General features: G+C 43.9%; 1 protein-coding gene across 5 annotated transcripts in view; it reads right to left on the bottom strand.

Annotated features, from left to right (window-relative positions):
• LOC147033635 (NACHT, LRR and PYD domains-containing protein 3-like) overlaps positions 1-19,367 on the bottom strand; it is a 159,607-nt gene that overhangs the window by 74,732 nt on the left and 65,508 nt on the right. For all 5 annotated transcript variants that reach the window (XR_015055567.1, XR_015055566.1, XM_085871691.1 and 2 more), the window contains 2 exons: positions 11,607-11,687; positions 9,990-10,073 (listed from right to left, as the gene is read on the bottom strand). Coding sequence is in view for 3 of the 5 variants with exons in the window: in XM_085871691.1 (XP_085727817.1) it covers positions 9,990-10,073; positions 11,607-11,687 (165 nt within the window). In the remaining 2 variants the exon portion in view is untranslated. The remainder of the gene's footprint in view (positions 1-9,989; positions 10,074-11,606; positions 11,688-19,367) is intronic.

Here is a 19,367-nt window from a genome sequence, read left to right as displayed (position 1 = left end):
TGGCTGCTTTGTGGGATCCTGAAGAGTTCTGGAGCGCCTTCAAGACCACCGTCCTTAAATGTTGCCAGTAGATGTCTTGGAACACACCGGAGGGCAAAGCGGTCATTCCGTGCCAACTCACCTAAATTTCAAAAACCTCCCCAGGTCACCTCCTCAGATTTTGCTGGAAAAATTCTTAAATGTCGATCTATATGGCCCTACCCACCATGCAAAAGATTATCTTTCAATTCCCCATAGTTTAAAAAATATCTATCTCTAGAGACCTTTGAAATTTGGCCCCAAATATGCCAAATGTGAAAAACGCATTTTTTTTTCAACTTCAGGGGCTTATAATTTTATAATGAACTCCTCCAGAAGGTTAATATTGCAAATATTTACTAATTGGCATCCAAAATTTTCAATTATGGCATCAGATAGCCTCTGGGATGCATATTTCTCACTCTTTTGGAAGCTAAAAATTGCTTTTGGGCCAAAACGAGCTCAAATAAGGTGAAACTATCGGAGCCCTCCTGAAAATATGGAACAACTTAGAATTTTTTCCTCATAACACAGTGTCATTAGGGTCATTATGTATCCATAGATACATTTTTGTTGGGATAATACAGTTAGCTGATGAATTATAAAAGTTTTACCATAAGCCCTTGCCTCAGAGTGCTCTAAAATGGACCAATTTTGTCTCCTGGTTTGACCATGTGGCTAGGGGTTTAGGATCTTAATTTTTTTTCTAAAGATTGCCTCACATAAGATGTGTCTACTGACTGAATAATTTTATCTAACGCCCATGGCTTCATATTAAAATAAATTTTTATTTACATGCACGTTTTTTATAATTATTCACTTTTTTCATATTCATGAGCTTATAAATCTGAAACTGAACACTCGAGCAAAGTGATACTGCAGATATTTATAAACTGGCATATTAAATTTAAGGATCTGTTATCAGAATGCCTGACAAATGCATATGTTTGTATCTGCAGGAAGTTGAAAATGCCACTTTGACCAAAAATGGTGAATATGCAGGGGGCATTAACTGTAGTGGGGCGGCTTAGCCCAAATATTCAAAAGAATTGTGCATTTTGTGATACGAGCACCAAATTTGGCACAAATGTACATTAATATGTTGTGAACATTTTCAGATATTGGGCCACTTGAAATTCTCTCTTTATCTCTGCCATATTGGATTTCAAAATGGCCGCCACTTGAAATGTCTTGTCTTGCGCACAAGAAGAGCACATCAAGTGACTGCAGCAGCACTGTACATCCTGCAACACCGTGCCTACAACCACTACTGTCTGGGAGAAACCAGGGATGCAGAGGACCTTCCGGAGTTTGAAGACTGGTGTTGCCAGAGAGGAGAAGACATCCCCCAGTTTCACTACTGGGCAACCGTGCTGGAACTAGAACTGTTGGTTCTAGTGTATGTGCGTTCTCTCAGGCAGGGATCGTTAATGATGTACCTCGATGCTCTAACAGAGCTGGTCCCCTGGTTCCATGCACTGGATCACACCCACTATGCCAGGTGGATACCAGTGCACCTGAAGGACATGGCCGAACTCACCATCAAACACCCAGATGTAGCCAGGAAATTCAGGGAAAGCCACTTCACCGTTCAGAAAACACAGAGGGTGTTCTCTTCAATCCCGATTGACCAGGCACATGAGCAGAATAATGCCTGCATCAAAGGAGACGGTGGAGCAGTTGGGCTCACTGACAACCCTAGTGCCCTACGTCGCTGGATGGTTGCGGGACCAGAAGTTGCCAGGGTGATCGAAGAATTCCAGGATGGGAACCGACACTGGAGATGGCAAACAGCAGACACACGTCATCATGATCAGACGCCAAGTGTACAGGCCTAATTTGTGAAAGATGTTTGCTCTCTCGTCGGTGTCATAGAGGAGATGGGCAACGCATTTGAGGAGGAGAGTCAGGATGTAGGCAAACTGGACACAAAGGAGATCGCAGATCCTGCTGCTGTGGAGACTGTGATGAATGCCAAGAGGATTGGCCAAGAGCAGTTCGAGGCTTTCACCAGAGAGTGTCTGTTGGACAGAGCAAAGGCAGTGGACGCACCCATTCCTCGTAACAACCTGAAGGTGTTCAGCACTTCCACTCCAAGAAGCCAGAGCATAGGTCAGCAACAGCTCGCCTCCATCAAGAATGGCCATGAACCCTTCGCACGCCTGTACATTGGCTGCCAGAGGAGGGATGGAAACCTTGAGGAGTTCTTTTGTCATGAGAATCAGGCATGTCCTCCTGCATTGTCTGATGGTGGAAGCCTCTGCACTGGTACCAAGAGTGATCTCCTCACATGCTTGGAAGAAGTCTCCGACGCAAAGACAGAGACTCCTGTCACGACCTGTATTGTGCTTGATGGAGCAGCCATCATCCAGATGCTGAAGCTGGCTGCATCAAAGACCTTTGAAAAGTATGCACAACAGATCTTCATCCCATATATGTCCACGAAGCTGCAAACAGTGTCACGCCTGGATCTGGTCTGGGATACTTACCTTGCTGATTCATTGAAAGGTAGTACACGTGCAAAGCGGGGACAAGGTGTGCGGAGATGTGTGGTGGCTGCCGCAGCCAAACCAGGAAACTGGCAGAACTTCCTACGAGTGGACAGCAACAAGACTGAGCTGTTCAGGTTCCTCTCAGCAACTCTCATGGAATGGTTTGACCAGGAGGACAAGCAACTCGTCATTACTGATGGAGAGGCAGTGCTCAGCAAGCCACTACTACCAGATCTGACCTCACTCGCCCCATGTAACCATGAAGAAGCTGACAGTCGGATGTTGCTGCATGCATCTCACGCAGTCCGGCATGGACACCATGCAATACTCATCTGGACTGTAGATACCGATGTTGTGGTGCTGGCAGTGTCCCTGGCACAGGAGTTGCAACCAGAAGACAAACTGTGGCTGGCATTCGGAACAGGCCAGAGTTTCCGATACCTAGCAGCACACGAAATAGCAGCTGGATTGGGACGAGAGAAGGCTCGTGCACTGCCAATGTTCCACGCTCTAACTGGAGGCGACACTGTGTCTAGTTTTCATAGACATGGCAAGAAGACTGCGTGGGCAGTCTGGACGGTACTGCCAGAACTCACTGAGGCGCTGCTGCTGCTGTCCTCTGCACCTCGTGACATACCAGACGATGCAATGCGCATCATCGAGAGGTTCGTGATCCTGTTGTATGATCGAACCAGCAAATGCACAGTCATTGACAAGGCCAGGAGGAAACTCTTCGCAAGGAAGAACAATGTGCAGCTCATCCCTCCAACGAAGGCAGCTCTGGAGGAACATGTCAAGAGGGCAGTGTATCAAGGTGGACATGTGTGGGGTCAGATACTGCTGCCAGCACCAGAGCTCCCTCCACCAACCAACTGGGGTTGGTCAAGGACTGGAGAAGGACAGTACACACCTTACTGGACCAGGCTAACTGAGGCAGCTCACAGCTGCATTGAGCTGGTTTCTTGCAAGTGCAAGAAAGGGTGTGTGAGGTGCTGCAAGTGCAAAAAGGCTGCCCTTCAGTGCACAGCCCTCTGTGTGTGTGAAGGGGACTGCACATGACGATGAGTCAACAACATACATGTACTTGTGGCAATGCTGAACTTGTTAACATGACACTGTTTATGTACACGTATCTTCAGTACCGGTATATATACCTAGCCTCAGATACCAGTACACCTAGCCTCAAATACTAGACCATGTAGCATGTCAGTATTATACCTAAGACATTTACAGAACTAAGACATTCTTTTCAAAGTATTGTGTTGAATCCAATATTTGCCTAGATAATTTCCAAATAAAATTATATAACAGACTGTGATAGATAATATTAAGTTGAAAATGGTACCATTGGATTTCTTGCCCCCCAAAAAATACATTTAGATACCAGAATCAAGTCAATAGCTGCATTACGTCCAGAGATAATAGCAAATGTAGATTTCAAGTGGCGGCCATTTTGAAATCCAATATGGCGGACATAAAAAGAGAATTTTAAGTGGCCCAATATCTGAAAATGTTCGCAACATATTAATGTACATTTTTGCCAAGTTTGGTGCTTGTATCACAAAATGCACAATAGCTTTGCTATGCTGCTACACTACTGAGGTTATGTTACAACTTAGATTATTATTCTCATAAATTAATAATTATAAGTACATTTTTTATTCAAAAATAAATTCTTGTAATGATAATCCAAACATATGCTTGGGTTTTAATAAAAAAAAAACATGTCCTACAGTTCTCTATTTGAAGTCATGTTATGACATACACCACTAGATGGAGTAATGGTCTGTCGCAACACTTGGAGCAGCACAGTCAACCTGTCTGTCTGTTTGTCTGTTTGGAGAACAAAGGAGAGGAGGAAACAAAGTAAATGGATGCAGAAAAACCTGGGCCCAGTGGCACAAGTTTGATAAGTAGATGCACTGTTGGAACCAAATTAGACCAGGAGTGTCACAAGACCTAGTATACAAGGAAGGTTGGGCTAAAACAAGTTGCTGCTTTGGAGAAGAAGTCACAAGAATCGAGGATGAAAATGATGTGTTTGTGAACTTCATGAAGCAAGGAAGGGGTAACACATTCTCATGGCCTCCAGAAAAAAATAAAGATCAATGCTGGGCACCATGACTCGACATTCTTTGTGTGGTTGAGGCCCCTGACATAAAATCTGGTGGACGTCAGTACCAACTGTCACAGCATGACTTGAAGCATGTTCAAGACCTGTTTTCTAAGATGTAAAATTCTGTGCCTCTGAGTGCTAGATAATCATGATAATGAATGTCATAAAAGATGAAAGGTCATTAAAGAGTTTTCTAAGGTTTAAAAATTACAAATATTCATTGTCTGTATATCTGTAAATAAAAAAGCTGCTACTCAACTAATCAAATTTGTTCTAATTTATAATTTGCAATCACTTACGAAAGTAATCATTAGCATGTACTTATGAATAAATAACATCCTTATCACTAATGTCTAAGAAGAAGCATAATTTAGCCTCATGCGCACCCCTGCAAGTTCACCTTGTTTTGTACCAAGTGGGCCAAATTGCCATATTTGACTTCCTTAAAACTCGGAGAATGTACTTTCTGGAGACATTCTGATGCCACAATCTGAAATTTTGTATACCAGTTTATAAAATTCTGCAGTAACTCTTTCCTGGATAGTTCCATTTAAGATTTATAAACTTGTGAATAATTATTAAAAAAACGTGCATGTAAATAAAAATTTACTTTACGATGAAGCCATGGGCGTTAGATAAAATTATTCGGTCAGTAGACACATCCTATAAGAGGCAATCTTTAGAAAAAAAAATGAAGATCCTAAACCCCGAGCCACATGGTCAAACCAGGGGATGAAATTGGTCCATTTTAGAGCCCTCGGAGGCAAAGGCTAATGTTAAAACTTTTATAATTCATCACCTAACTGTATTATCCCAGCAAAAATGTATCTATGGATAGATAATGACCCGATAATCATTGCGTAATGAGGAAAAAATTCTTAGTTGTTCCATATTTTCAGGAGGGCTCCTATAGTTTCACCTTATTTTAGCTCGTTTTGGCCAAAAAGCCATTTTTAGCTTCTTTTAGAGTGAGAAATATGCATCCCAGAAGCTATCTGATGCCATAATTCAAAAATTTGGATGCCAATTAGTAAATATTTGCAATATTAGCTTTCTAGAGGAGTCCATAATAAAATTATAAGCCACCGAAGTTGGAAAAAAATGTGTTTTTCACATTTGGCATATTTAGGGCCAAATTTCAAAGGTCTCTAGAGATAGATATTTCTTAAACTATGAGGAATTGAAAGCTAATCTTTTGCATGGTGGGTAGAGGCATATAGACCTACATTTAAGAATTTTTCCAGCAAAATGTGAGGAGGTGACCTGGGGACTCTTAGGTGAGTTGGCACGGAATGACCCAAAGAAGAATTTTGTCTCTCAAGGGACACTGGATACCATTGACCAGAGTCGCAGGGCCAGGCTGAATAGCAGAGCTGAGCTGTTCAGGGAGTTGAGGCATAAAACTGTACGTGCGCTAAGTGTGGACAAGAAGGCCTATGTGCGATGAATCTGTGAGGGGGTAGAGCATCACCTGTGGTCAAGTGATTCTCATCCTGCTTACAGGGGAATTCACGAATTGCGTTCATCCAAGCCCATCTCTCGGTGTACTGCAGTTAGAGCAGAGGGTGGTAGGCTCTTGACGGAGGAGTCCGAAGTGAAGGCCCGCTGGGCTGGTTACTTTGAGCGATTGAACCAGGCTAATCCACCAGGTGTCAAGTTGGATGTCAGGAGTGTTACAATTCCTGTTGCTGACCCTCCAATCAACTGTGGTCCGCCTTCGTTTGTGGAAACACAGGCAGGGGTGAACCAGTTAAAATGGGGTAAAGCTCCTGGGATTTGTGGCATCCATGCTGAACTTCTCAAGGCTGGTGGAAATGCTGCACTCGTGTCGTTGCATGCAGTTCTGTGCTCTGGCTGGAACACAGGCATCATCCCAACTGAATGGAAGAGAAGCCTTGTTGTCCCTCTCTGGAAAGGGAAGGGTGATCACCAAGGCTGCAACAACTACCGAGGGGTGATGCTGCTCTTAGTGCCGGGCAAAACTTTTGCTCGGATAATTATTGTTGGGGTTTGCCACCATCTGCTTGAACACCAGCGTCCAGAGCAGTCAGGCTTCACACCAAAGAGGTCAACGATTGACCGTATCTGCTCTTCGGGTTCTCACCAAATGCAGATGAGAGTTTTGGCAGGGGCTGCTTGCAGCCTCTGTTGATCTATGCAAAGCGTTCGATTCAGTGAATCGGGATGTCCTCTGGAGGATTCTTGGTGTTCTTGGGGTGCCATCAAAACTGATCGATCTGATGTCTGAACTCTACTCTGGTACTAAGAGTGCTGTGAGATGTGGTGGTACCATCTCTGACTTATTTCCAGTTGTTACTGGAGTTCGTCAGGGGTGTGTGCTGGCCCCCACACTTTTCAGCACTTGTATGGACTGGATTCTGGGGAGGATTTCAGAGCGATCAGGCTGCAGTGCATTGATTGGTAATGTCGCGATCTCTGACCTTGATTTCGCAGATGTTGCAGTCATCTTTGCGAAGACTCTGGATATTATTTTGGGGGCCCAAGAGGTGCTGAATGAGGAGTCGGAGCCGCTGGGATTATGGGTTTCCTGGGTCAAAACTAAGATCCAAGCTTTCAATGACATCTTAGATGCTGCTGTCCTGTCTGTACCTGTTTGTGGTGAGGATGCTGATGTCACGGAGAGATTCACTTGCCTTGGCAGTGATATTCATGTCTCTGCTGGCTGTGAGCCAGAGGTCAGCAGATGTCTGGGTCAGGCCTGGGGAGTCATGGATTCACTGGATCGTGAGTGGAGGAGGCCAATGGGCCGACCACGTTCCTCGTGGTTGCAGGTAGGTTGATCAGCATCTCAAGGAGATGGGGATGGGCCAGATATCTGTCTGGGGGATGACCAGCAGAGGCCCCTGGAGTACTGGGGGAAAGTGGACGCACTGACATGCTGCTCTGGTGCATGCTTCCATACCTGACGTGGGCCATCGAGTGATATGGTTGGAAAGCTCTTGTCCTCCTCTGTCTGAGTGATTTTGGCCCATTCACTCTCTCCCTCCCTACATTTTGCAATGACCCAAGTGTATGATCTGTATATTTATATTTTCCACCCTATGCATGCCATGAGTTTAGGCACACCATCCATAAGAGGATCCATCCTGTTACGTGTTGGGAGCAAGGATGATGCATGATTGGAACATTAGCAGCTCTCCCTCCCCCCTAGCCCTCATTGCCAACCAGCATGGGTTGGTAAACCTCTCGCAATGTCACTGCTGCCCAATCAGCGCTTTGTCTTCACAAAAGAGCTTCTGGAGGGCTTTGAAGTTCTGTGGGTTCTGGCATCCTGCCCATGGTGCTGTTGCATGCTCTTTGGTGATCCCATGCAGCATTCTGGTGTCTGTCTCACCATCCTCAGTTGGCATGCGAAGCCCACAGTGGAATGGCACATGGTGCAAGACAAGCTGTCCAGACAGCTGAAAAGCCTCTGCGCCACACGACAGTCACTACCTGATGGAGAGATTCCATTCATTCTGTCTTTGTCTCTGTCTGTCTGTCTCTCTCTCTCCCTCTCTGTCCATCTCATTACCCCTTATGAATGAGTAAGACTAAGGTAATTTATTATCACCACCTGATACAGTTTGTTTCACCACATATTTGTTCATGTTCCACTTCTTCTTCCCCACCCCATTTTGTTAATAAATCCGGTTTGCTAATGAACCTGTGTGTGATCATCGGGGACCAGGAGCTCAATTGCACATAGAGAATTGGAAGGAAACCATTAAGTCTGGCTGTTTGGGATCCATGCAATTATGTGCTATAAAAACTGACTCACCTGTAATGGTTTGCTCGGCCACTTCGGACAGGGTGATTCCCCATGGTGATGTGTCTGAAACGCCGAGTGGTGAAATAATGGGAGGATGTGGAGACCACTCCTCCCTTCTCCACTCAACGGGGACGTCGGTTGTTGAAGACCCTCGACTGTAACAATACAAGCCCCCAGGTGGACTGATGCCCAGTTTGAGGCAAATTAAAAATGGCCTAAACATCGCTGAAGTGGACGAACAAGCTCTTGGTTCTTTCGTGGTAATAATAATTAAATAAATTGGTCATGATCAGAGAACTGATAAAAAGTTAAGGGTGTGACAAGCATGACAGTCCAAAGGTAGCTCAATTTCCCCTAAAACCCTCCTGCAGTCTCTCCGCACCCTACATGTGCACCCTCAGTACCATGTGGAGAGATCACCTCAGTTCGAGACCCTCAGTCCAACATTGGTGTTCACGTGGTGAAAATGGATCATGAAGGGTTTGAACCCAAACGGATGCACAAATGTTAGATTGAGGATTTTGGTGCATCAAGATGGATTCTTCTTCTTCATAACCGTTACAACTTCACTCTTCACTTCAAAACTCATTTACCATGGTCTTCAAACATATTTATCACTGGATCTGAATTTATATTCCTCATTACTTTTCACATTTACTAAAGCATGAGTCACATTTGCTCTACGGCGAGGATACGGTGGCCAGAGCCCCCCTGAATTGACAGAAATGCGTGGCGGCCGCAAAGTTTCTGAGGTGGCCTCAGGGTGGCCCTACGCCGTATGGCTATCTTTTACAGGCCGTAGGGGTCTCCGTGGAATTAAAGCGCGGAGTTATAACTTTTTTCATTTCTAGGTTGGCCGTAGCAATTCGACAAGCCGTAGCCATGACATAGAAGTGTTCCACGTCGACCGTACGTCGGGCGTACGGTGGGCTTGCGTTATTCGTGCATTTTCCGTAGGCTCTTATCAATGTAAAATGAATATTGCCAACCCCCAAAAAATTACGGCGGCCGCACTATTTCCACGTTCGCCTTAGGGCCCCCCTGCGGTCACCTTGCGGGCACCTTGAGGCTACCTTGCGTATGCCTTGAAAATTCTATGGCCGCCGCAGGGACGCCCAAAGGTCACCGTGCGACATCAAATCAAAGACCGTACGGCACCCCCACGTTTTCGGTCTCCACAATTTATAAATACCCCATGCGGCTACCCGAAAAATAAAAACATATGTGACTGCTACATTGTGTGACCGTGGAAATACTGCGGCCACCCTATAATTGCTCGTGGCCGAAGATTTTTTAGACCCTACGGCCGCCGAGCCAAATGTGACTGAAGGATAACCTTCACCACAAGAGAATAAAACTATGAATGTTCAGAATGATTTATGTGAAGCAGTTTGTCCTTCATATAAAATGGGTCCATCATTCGTTGTTCCTCATTCCTTTTCATTCACCCAAATGATCCCCACACAGGGCTGGCTGTGACTTCCATTTCCATCTCTAAGCACAAGTAAAGCACAAAGTTCAACCAAAGGTTCACCTGGAGAACCTCAGGTGCACTGTCAGGGATTACTAAAACAAATCCCTTCCTACTCACCCAAGGATTTGTAACTTCGTTAGGGATTTCAGACCTTCCATCAAACCAACCAGACCCTCCTCACCAATGGGATTTGAACTCAAACTGATGGTAAAGGAGGGAAAGAGAAAAATCCTCAGGTTATCATTCTCTTGACAACATGGAGAACTTTCTTAATACTGTCACCATTTTAGTAGTCATGAGACGACCCGTGAACCTGTTGGGTTCCCGTTGTGACAGCGGTTAATAAAAGAAATCATGAAAAAAAAAGAAAGAAAAAAAAGACAGCTCCAGCGAACTATATGGCTGAGGTTGTTTGCATTGATTAAATTCTCCGAAAGAGTACTTGACTGAATCTGGAATTGATTTATTCATAATTTTTTCATTGCCCGATTTGAACAAAACTTGATTCTGCACACCGCAGGAGAATGGTGAGTAAGGTGGGCTGAAAATTTTTGCGCTATTTTGTACCACTTTGGCTGTATTTCGGGAACATACATACATACATATATATACATATATACAAGATGAGAGTTTTAGTAATATATAGATAGATGTTTATCAATCACATCAACACCAAAGAATTCGGGATTATAACCCATTCATTCTACAAGAACAATTAACACCCATCCCTTGAATGATGGAATATATACGTTCTTGAAAAGTTAGCATGGCTGCGCATCCACCATCATACAAAGTCTTTCTTTGGCACAACTCAACTCTGATTCACCTACAAGGCCTTCACCGGTAGCTTTATGGAGTGGTGCTGTCCCGTTTGGGCTGGCTCCCCTGCCACACACCTTTGTCATCTTTACTCCATGAAAACCAAGGCCTTCAAGATCTTTGAGGTCTCCTACATTGAAGTTGAGTCCATGGGCCTGCCATCACACTTTGCCATCGCAGACAGGTCAGTCGTATCTCTGTCTTGTGCTGCCTACTTTCTGGTCTTCCACCCTCTGCGTTTTCCATACTTTCTCCCACTCTCCCCACCCCACCCACACCCTCTCCAGGTTTCTATAGGGTGCAACCGGTCTGACAAATCTCCCAAAATGCAGCATCACTGCTCACCTCCACTCATTTGTTCCTCGTTTTTCCTGCCTGTGGAATCAACTTCCACATCCTCTTCAATCCCATTCTTCCATCCAAGTATTCAAGACGGCTGTTCACCACCATCCCCCATCCAAACCATAATATTTTCTACCCGTCTTAACTCCCCCACCCCTACCCCCAAGCCCACCTCCTTTCAAATTTCCAGTTTTTACTTTCTTAGAGTTTGCTTCTGTATCCATCTTGTCCATCCTGCACTTCCTCTCCTCCACCTCTTTGCTCCCCACTTCCCTTATTTGTCGAAGTCCCCCTATAATTTATCCTTCAACCCTGCTGTTGGTGTTTCCTCCCTCTTTCTAATCTTCCTTTTGTCCCATTGCATCCTGATTCGTTCAGTGCTATAACTCTTCCATGAGCCTCGACTTTGTATTCAAAAAACCAAAATACAGGAAGTGCTACATTTGTTCCCATGAAATCTCTCACTAGGAGTATTAAAACCGAGTTTACTTATAAACCCTGTGATGGAAATTCACAAATCCATATCCAGTCAAACAGAAGAACAAAAACCCCAAAAAGCAGTTCAGAACTCACTTAAGTTCCTCCAAGTTGATGATGTTCTTCAGGTCCCCCAGGATAGGCCCAGACTTGTTGGTCAGTTTGCATTCCCACAACCTGTGAAGAGATGAAAACTTCAAGGGGTGAAACAAAGAACCATCAGTCGAAAGTTGTAGGTCGCAAAGTTCAGCACACAAATAGCGATCTGCGTGAGCGGCAAAAAAGTAATAATGAATTAAAATTACCTTATGTTCTAATAATTTAATTTCACTCTGAAGTCGAAAATTTTGCATCGATCGGACAAGAGGTTGGATAGAAAACTAATTTTAAAGCCAATAAAAGTGCGCAACAACAGTGGATGTATAATAATGGCTTGTTCCCCTAATAATCCAAGTCATGATCAAAATCAAGTGCATCATCAACGAGTGAGCATCAGCGGATAATCATCAAACTAATCCAAAATATTTAACCAATCAGAGGAGAGATTTGAACCAAGTCCGGATCAATAAGTATTATCTTATCTCAGGATCACAAATTCAGACTCTTGTCCATGATCTTCGTAATTTCAATCTGTGAACGACAGCTTGCCGACATACTTTGATCACTTCCATGGTTTTTCTCTTTCATACACATAAGAGAATCTGGAATTATAATCAATAGGGTGGGAATCGTACCATGGTGTTGGGGGGATGTGGAGAGGGGAGGGTGGAGTTTAACTGGGGTAGAAAAGATCATGATTTAAGATGGGGGATAATCTGCAATGGTGGTGAACTGCTATTTGGAGACCTAGAGGGAAGAATGAGATCGATGTGAATGTGTAATCAAACAACTAACCAAATACAGCAATGGTGTATCATGAGGATCCCAAATAGACAAAGTTGGAGTATCAGGAGGAACCTGGATAGGATTTCGGTTTTGGCTGCTACTCTACCCTCAAACCCATCCAGGCTCCAGAAAGAGGAAGGAGATAATGGATTATAACAAGAAAACACACACACCAAAAGAAAGTGCACACACACACACACACACACACACACACACACACACACACACACACACACACACACACACACACACACACACACACACACACACACACACACACACGTCCAGAAATACCTTACTGCTTCTTATCTAAAACCACCACCGAATTAATGCAGGAATCTGCCAGCACACAAATCAATACACAGGCCCTCTATTTCTAATGGTTCCATTTCTGGTAAACACTGATGACACACTTCTGGTTGATTAATTAACTAAATAATTTTTCTTTGGAAGAAAAATTTTAATTAAAAAATTTATCATTTAAAAATTCTTTCACACAACTTCCAATACTACGGGAACCTTTTTACACGAAAACCAACCAAACTTAAACAAGAGATTACAATGACGTCTAAAAACACTCACGTGACCAAATCAAGCTCTTAGTACAATAACCCCTCTCCAACATGATGGAATGCATCTTCTTTGCAAGAAACACAAAATCATCCATAACAGAACAAATTATAGCAAATATAATAAGCTGAGATGAAAACACATTGTAGCCAATCTTTATTGGTATATTACTAGATGGAAACGTATACAAGACAACAGGAAAACTAAAATAGTCAACTTTATAATACACATTTGTACTAAAACAATAATTTCCAACTCTAACTAACACATCCAGATATGCCACTGCACTATCATCACAACTACTCTTTAGCTGCTATGAGGCTTTCTGGATCAATCCAATGAATCAGCCAATCAAAAACTTGTAATTAACCATCATCCATATAACGACATGTAGAAGATAATATTTTACCTAAAAATAACTTCTTCATCAACTCCTGGAGAGGGGGAGAGAAAGAGAGAGAGAGAGAGAGAGAGAGAGAGAGAGAGAGAGAAAGAGAGAGAGAGGGAGAGAGAGAGAGAGAGAGAGAGAGAGAGAGAGAGAGAGAGAGAGAGAGAGAGAGAGAGAGAGAGAGAGAGAGAGACAGAGACAGAGACAGAGACAGAGACAGAGACAGAGACAGAGACAGAGACAGAGACAGAGACAGAGAGAGAGACAGAGAGAGACAGAGAGAGACAGAGAGAGACAGAGAGAAAGACAGGGACAGGGACAGAGACAGAGACAGAGACAGAGACAGAGAGAGAGAGAGAGAGAGACAGAGAGAGACAGAGAGAGACAGAGAGAGACAGAGAGAGACAGAGAGAGAGAGAGAGAGACAGACAGAGAGACAGAGAGAGAGAGAGAGAGAGAGAGAGAGAGAGAGAGAGAGAGAGAGAGAGAGAGAGAGAGAGAGAGAGAGAGAGAGAGAGAGAGAGAGAGAGAGAGAGAGAGAGAGAGAGAGAGAGAGAGAGAGAGAGAGAGAGAGAGAGAGAGACAGAGACAGAGAGGGACAGAGAGGGACAGAGACAGAGACAGAGAGGGAGAGAGAAAGAGAGAGACAGAGAGAGACAGGGACAGAGACAGAGACAGACAGACAGAGACAGAGACAGAGACTTTTGTATCTTTTTATTATAAAAATAGAAAAGAAAGCCCCCAAATGGGAGTTACATTTTCATTTCAGTGAAAGAAGGAAAACCAAGAAACAATTTCTGAAGAAGGGAAAGGGTGAATCAGGTGGATTATATACAAAACATTTCACAAAAGGATAAACATTCCTCTCGGACTTTGCAAATAACTTCTTTTATACACCATTTTGATTCAAACTGTGGTAATCTTCCCGTTACTGAAAAGAAATCAAAATCCAATTTAACACGACTTATTACAAGGTTTTGGAACAAAAACAAAGCATCTTCATCATTTCCTCCAACACCATCAAGTTTTCTTTTCCTTGACTAAAATACCACCATCTTTGCCTGAGCAAGCAGGAAATTGGCTAACACAGCATTGGAATGTTTGTGTGGGATATCCAATCCGTAGATGAACACACAAGTGTTAAAAAACAAACCAAACCTTACAAAACAATTCTGAAGTAAAATAAATAAAGGTGCCAACCTTTGGCATTCAACATCGATGTGAAAAAAGGTTTTCAGATTTCTTACAAAAAGGACATTCATCTACAAGCAGATTTGAAAAATGGTGTAACAAGTGATTAGAAGGAAGGATCCAGTGTACTAGTCTCCATTGGAGGTCGCCATGTCGTGGTGGTACAGGAGGGTGATAAAAACCTTTCCAGTTCGGAAAATAAGGGGGAGAACAAGGTAAGAGGTCTCTCCATCGAACCTTCTGCTGTGTTGTTTGCCGTTGCGAAAGAAATTTTACACAACCCAAATAAAGGTCTTTTTGTTTGGGAAGGCCATTGAAGCCTACGTTAAAAGGGGCACAAGGAAGAGGGCTGGCAAGAGAAAAAGCACATACGAGTTCAGGAAAGGTTGAGAGAGAAGGTATTCGATGTGCATTATGTTCATTGTTTTGGTGGTCTTGCTCCCAAGCAGGTGCGAGCTGTGTGCATGTCCAAAGCACACTACATAATATACGTGCCACCATTCGAGAGGATCGCACACCGACCAGGCTTGCCAATGCATCAGCTCCGATCCAGCTGCCGTTTGGTCTGAGAAGATCTGCGACGGATTTAACGCCCTTGTCGGTAAAGCGTTGAATAAAACACCTATCAGCAGGCATATCATGGAAAAGGGAGGTGTAGAACAAAGGTTCTTCCAGAAACATCTGTTTCGTGTAAGAATGTGTAGCTCTTGTTATTGTCAGAGCTTGCCACACATTTAGCATGCTCTGATACAAACCAGAGAGGGGGGATGTGTCAATTTTGGAAAGGTCCATCAGGAAAAGAGAGTGGTCATAGCCTAGCCTCCCAGCCTGTTGTAAAAGGTGACGAGCGACGTTGACCCATGGTGGAGAGAGTCACGTGTATAGCATGTGAAAAGCAACCGAGAGTCGAAAGGCCATTAGCCAGCTTTTTATGTCGACCAGGCCTTGTCCTCCATCGGTCAGTGGTCAACTGAGGACCCCACGTCGCAGCCAGTGTTTTCCATCCCAGAAAAAGGACACGAAGCACTTCTGGAGCTGTTGAAGCAACGCTGCTGGAGGATGCAGCACGAAGAACCTGTGCCATAAGGTTGAGGCCACCAGTGTGTTGATGACCAAGACCCTTCCACGATATGACAGTTGTGTGATCAGACCTTTCCATTTTTGCAGTTTACCCTCAACAAACTCAAGCAGACCAGCCCAATTTTTTGCTACTGTGGTATTATTACCTAAGAACACTCCAAGGTATTTCGCACCATCATTGGCCCATGACAGTGGAGCAGGAAGTCTTGGCGCCAAGTAGCACAATGGACCGAGCCAAAAGGCGCTCGTTTTGTTCCAATTTACTTTGGCTGAAGAAGCCTTTTCAAATAAGGACAAACAATAACGAATGATGTTAACGTCATTGATATCTTGTACGAATACACACACGTCATCGGCATATGCCAGTACCTTGATGGGCCGTTCAAGCTGGGACAAACTAACCCCTGTTAGTCTACAGCGCAAAGAAACCAGTAGGGGTTCGACGGAGAGAGCATAAAGCAACCCGGAAAGAGGGCAACCTTGTCTAATTCCCTTGTTAATAGACAAAGGTGCAACAAGTTCATTGTTTATCTTAAGCACACAATAAATATTATTGTATAGTATTTTAATATAAGAGATGAAGGTTGAACCAAGTCCAAACCGCTCAAGTACTTCGAAAAGGTACCGATGGTCAACACGGTCAAAGGCTTTCTCCTGATCAAGGAGAAGAAGTCCTAAATCTTTTGGGGTTTCCTTGCACAGTTCAATGATGTCGCTCACAAGGGAGATACTGTCATAAATGGAACGTTTTGGGACACAATAACATTGGTCTTCTTTCAACAACGAGGATAAATAAGGAGAAAGTTGCAATGCCAGGGCTTTTGAAAATATCTTATAGTCCATACATAACAGGGAGATAGGATGCCAATTTTCAATACTCGGCATGTCTCCCTTTTTTGGGATGAGGGTAAGAAGAGCTCGTTGGTAACTCCGAGGTAGCTTCCCAAGCTGGCAGCTTGCGTTCAAGGTGTTAATGAGTTCTGGACCCAATAAGTGCCAAAACTTCTTGTAAAATTCAGTTGTAAGTCCATCCAATCCAGGTGCTTTCCCAATGGCAAGGCCGTGCAGGGCAGCGCCAAGTTCATCCAAGGTGATGGGTCTTTCCAGTTGGGAACGCCCATCTTCACACAACATTGGCAGGCCTACGGAGATCGAGGTGACACTGACGGGATTTATTTGTTCCATTGAATATATTTTCAAAAAGTATTCCTTCACGAAAAGTTTGATTTCTGATTGTGTGAAGGTAATGGATGAATTTGCTAATCGCAGTTGAGAAAGCTGTTTACTGGGAAGACGTTTCTATCAGGAAAAGAAGTTCTTGGTTGGTACGTCTGCCTCATTCAGGTGTCGCACCCTCATCCGAACTAAGGCACCACGTGCATTCCTCTCGGTTATTTCCTTTCATAAGGACTGTTTCTCAGTTAAGGTTTTTGTATGTTACTATTATTTTGTCCGATGACCCGCTGGAGTTGTAAAATCTGTAACTGTAACATTTTCTTAACTTCATGGTCAGCCCTTGTTGAGAAAAAATGATACTGTTGACAGAACCCTTTCATTTGGGTTTTTACTAAATCCCACCATATCAATGGGTTAACGGAACAGCTTAAGCTTCTGTTCTCGGAGAGCCGTCCAGAAGGATTCAAAGGCCTGAATGAAGTTGAGGTTTTCTAGTAAACTGTTATTGAATTTCCAGTGAGAGCTCCCTGGACATGGTTTAGAGAGTTGAATAAAGACTCGAGCTGGGGAATGGTCGGAGAAACCAGAAGGCACGATATCGGATTTATAGACTCCATGTAATAAATGGGAATTTACATTGATGAGATCAAGCCTCGCAAGTGAGACGTGGTTGTTTAAACAACGACACCACGTATAAGACCGATCAGAAGGGTGCTGTATGCGCCAAATATCATGAAGATTATATTTCGCAATGATGTTTGCAAAAAGTTTTGCGATACATGGTTGGGGTTCCGGCCCGTTCCAGTAAAACGAAGCATTAACAGTACAGTTAAAATCGCCACCAATAATTAGACAAGTCTGCAAATCCAGTGTTTGCAGGAATTTTCTCAGTTCGGCAAAAAAGGAGATCCGCTCGTCATTTTTGCTTGGAGCGTCCACATTGAGCATTGTGAACTTGACCTGATTGATAGAGAAGGTCACGGAGGCAAGGTGTCCATCAATAATACTCATAAATTTATGGCAGAATGGATGGAAATGTTTCCCTAAGACAAACATGATGCCTGCCTTAGACGTGGAGTTCTTACTGAAGAAACATTCCTTGTCCATAAATAGTCGCCACTGAGCCTGAACAGATCGGACAGCATGGGTCTCTTGTAACAAAGCTATGTCGAGACCGTTGACCTCTACCAACTGTTTAATTTGGATCTTGCGGAGCGGATTCCCACCAGCATTAACATTTATTGTTCCAATCTTGAAACTGGCCATGAGGAAAATAATAGTTTCTAAGAATAAGATCAGAAGCGGGATAATTGATTAGGATCCCTTTTCGCCTTGGCAATCAGTTTTTTTTAAGCGGTGACAGTGTGTCTGGTGGAAACCGAATAAGTCAGGCTTACGTACGATAGCCTGAGCACACTCGAGGAAGGACGGTAGATCTGGAAAGTATTCCGTCAGGTTTATATTGCGTTTCCTGTATGTATTTTGTAAGAAGAGTCTTATTTGTTCAGGGGGGGTAGGACTTTGACTGGTGAGCTTCTCCACCGTTTCCACCTGACTGTTCCTGTTTGCTTCCTCCAGGTCAGATTCGTCAGAGTCGGTTTTAGTTTCCGAGTCACACAAGCTTGTACTGTCCTGCATATCGATACTGTCATCAGTATTGATACACGGATCTGTACTGGTTACCACGTCTATGTGCTCTTCCATTGTGGGAACATCTCCTGGTGAAGTAATGGAAATAATCGGGGGAGTTGATGAAACGGAAACACCATCAGTGGATGTAGCGATATCGCTTCCCTCGACCGTAACGGTGTTATCGACCTCCAACGGCGTGGAGGTATGCAGTACTTTGGGGGTCTCTCGTAAAACATCCATTTTAAGATTTCCTGCATTCCCGGCTTCACCACGTGATGAGATGGGAGCAGTAACAGGGTTAACATTTGTTTCACTATTTCCCGCTGACAAGGATTTAGGGTTACCATTTGTTTCACTATTTCCCGCTGACAAAGACTCAGGGTTAACATTTACCGAAGTGACAACAGGATCATCACTAGTGGTCTGTGTATCACCGTGGATGGACTTTCCAATAGGAGAGTTTTTAACGAGTGAAACAGTTTTATTTACTGCGATAACAGGTAAAGTGGTCTCTGTAAGGGAGACGTCTCTGTCCTCACCGGCAAGTAGGTCGTAAACTTGTTGGTCGTAGGTACCGAGGTCTGGGTCCATTCCGGGTCCATTCCGGGTAGGCCTTGTAGAGTGACGTCAGTCACAACTGCAGGAACATTACCGACAGATTCCTCATTTGTAAATGCTCCTTTCTTCTGGGTTAAACGACCATCAGGTAAAGTCTTTCTCTTTCTTGATGAAACGATGGTGAAACCATTCCAAACATTCATTTTGCTGTTTAGACTATCGGGCTGAGAGGCCTGGGGGTTGTTAACAGACACGGGATTCGCTTCCTTCACAGTCGAGGAAGAAGAAGAAGAAGAAGACGTATTCTTGTTGACGAGGTTTGTTTCATCGTTTGACGAGGTTGACTTTGGGCAAGATCGTTTCAAGTGTCCGAAATT

This window comes from Eptatretus burgeri, chromosome 2, assembly GCF_056783735.1.
Source record: "Eptatretus burgeri isolate ZD-2024b chromosome 2, Ebu_testis_v1, whole genome shotgun sequence".
NCBI classification, from domain to species: Eukaryota; Metazoa; Chordata; class Myxini; order Myxiniformes; family Myxinidae; genus Eptatretus; species Eptatretus burgeri.
This window is presented reverse-complemented; position numbering and strand designations above follow the sequence as displayed.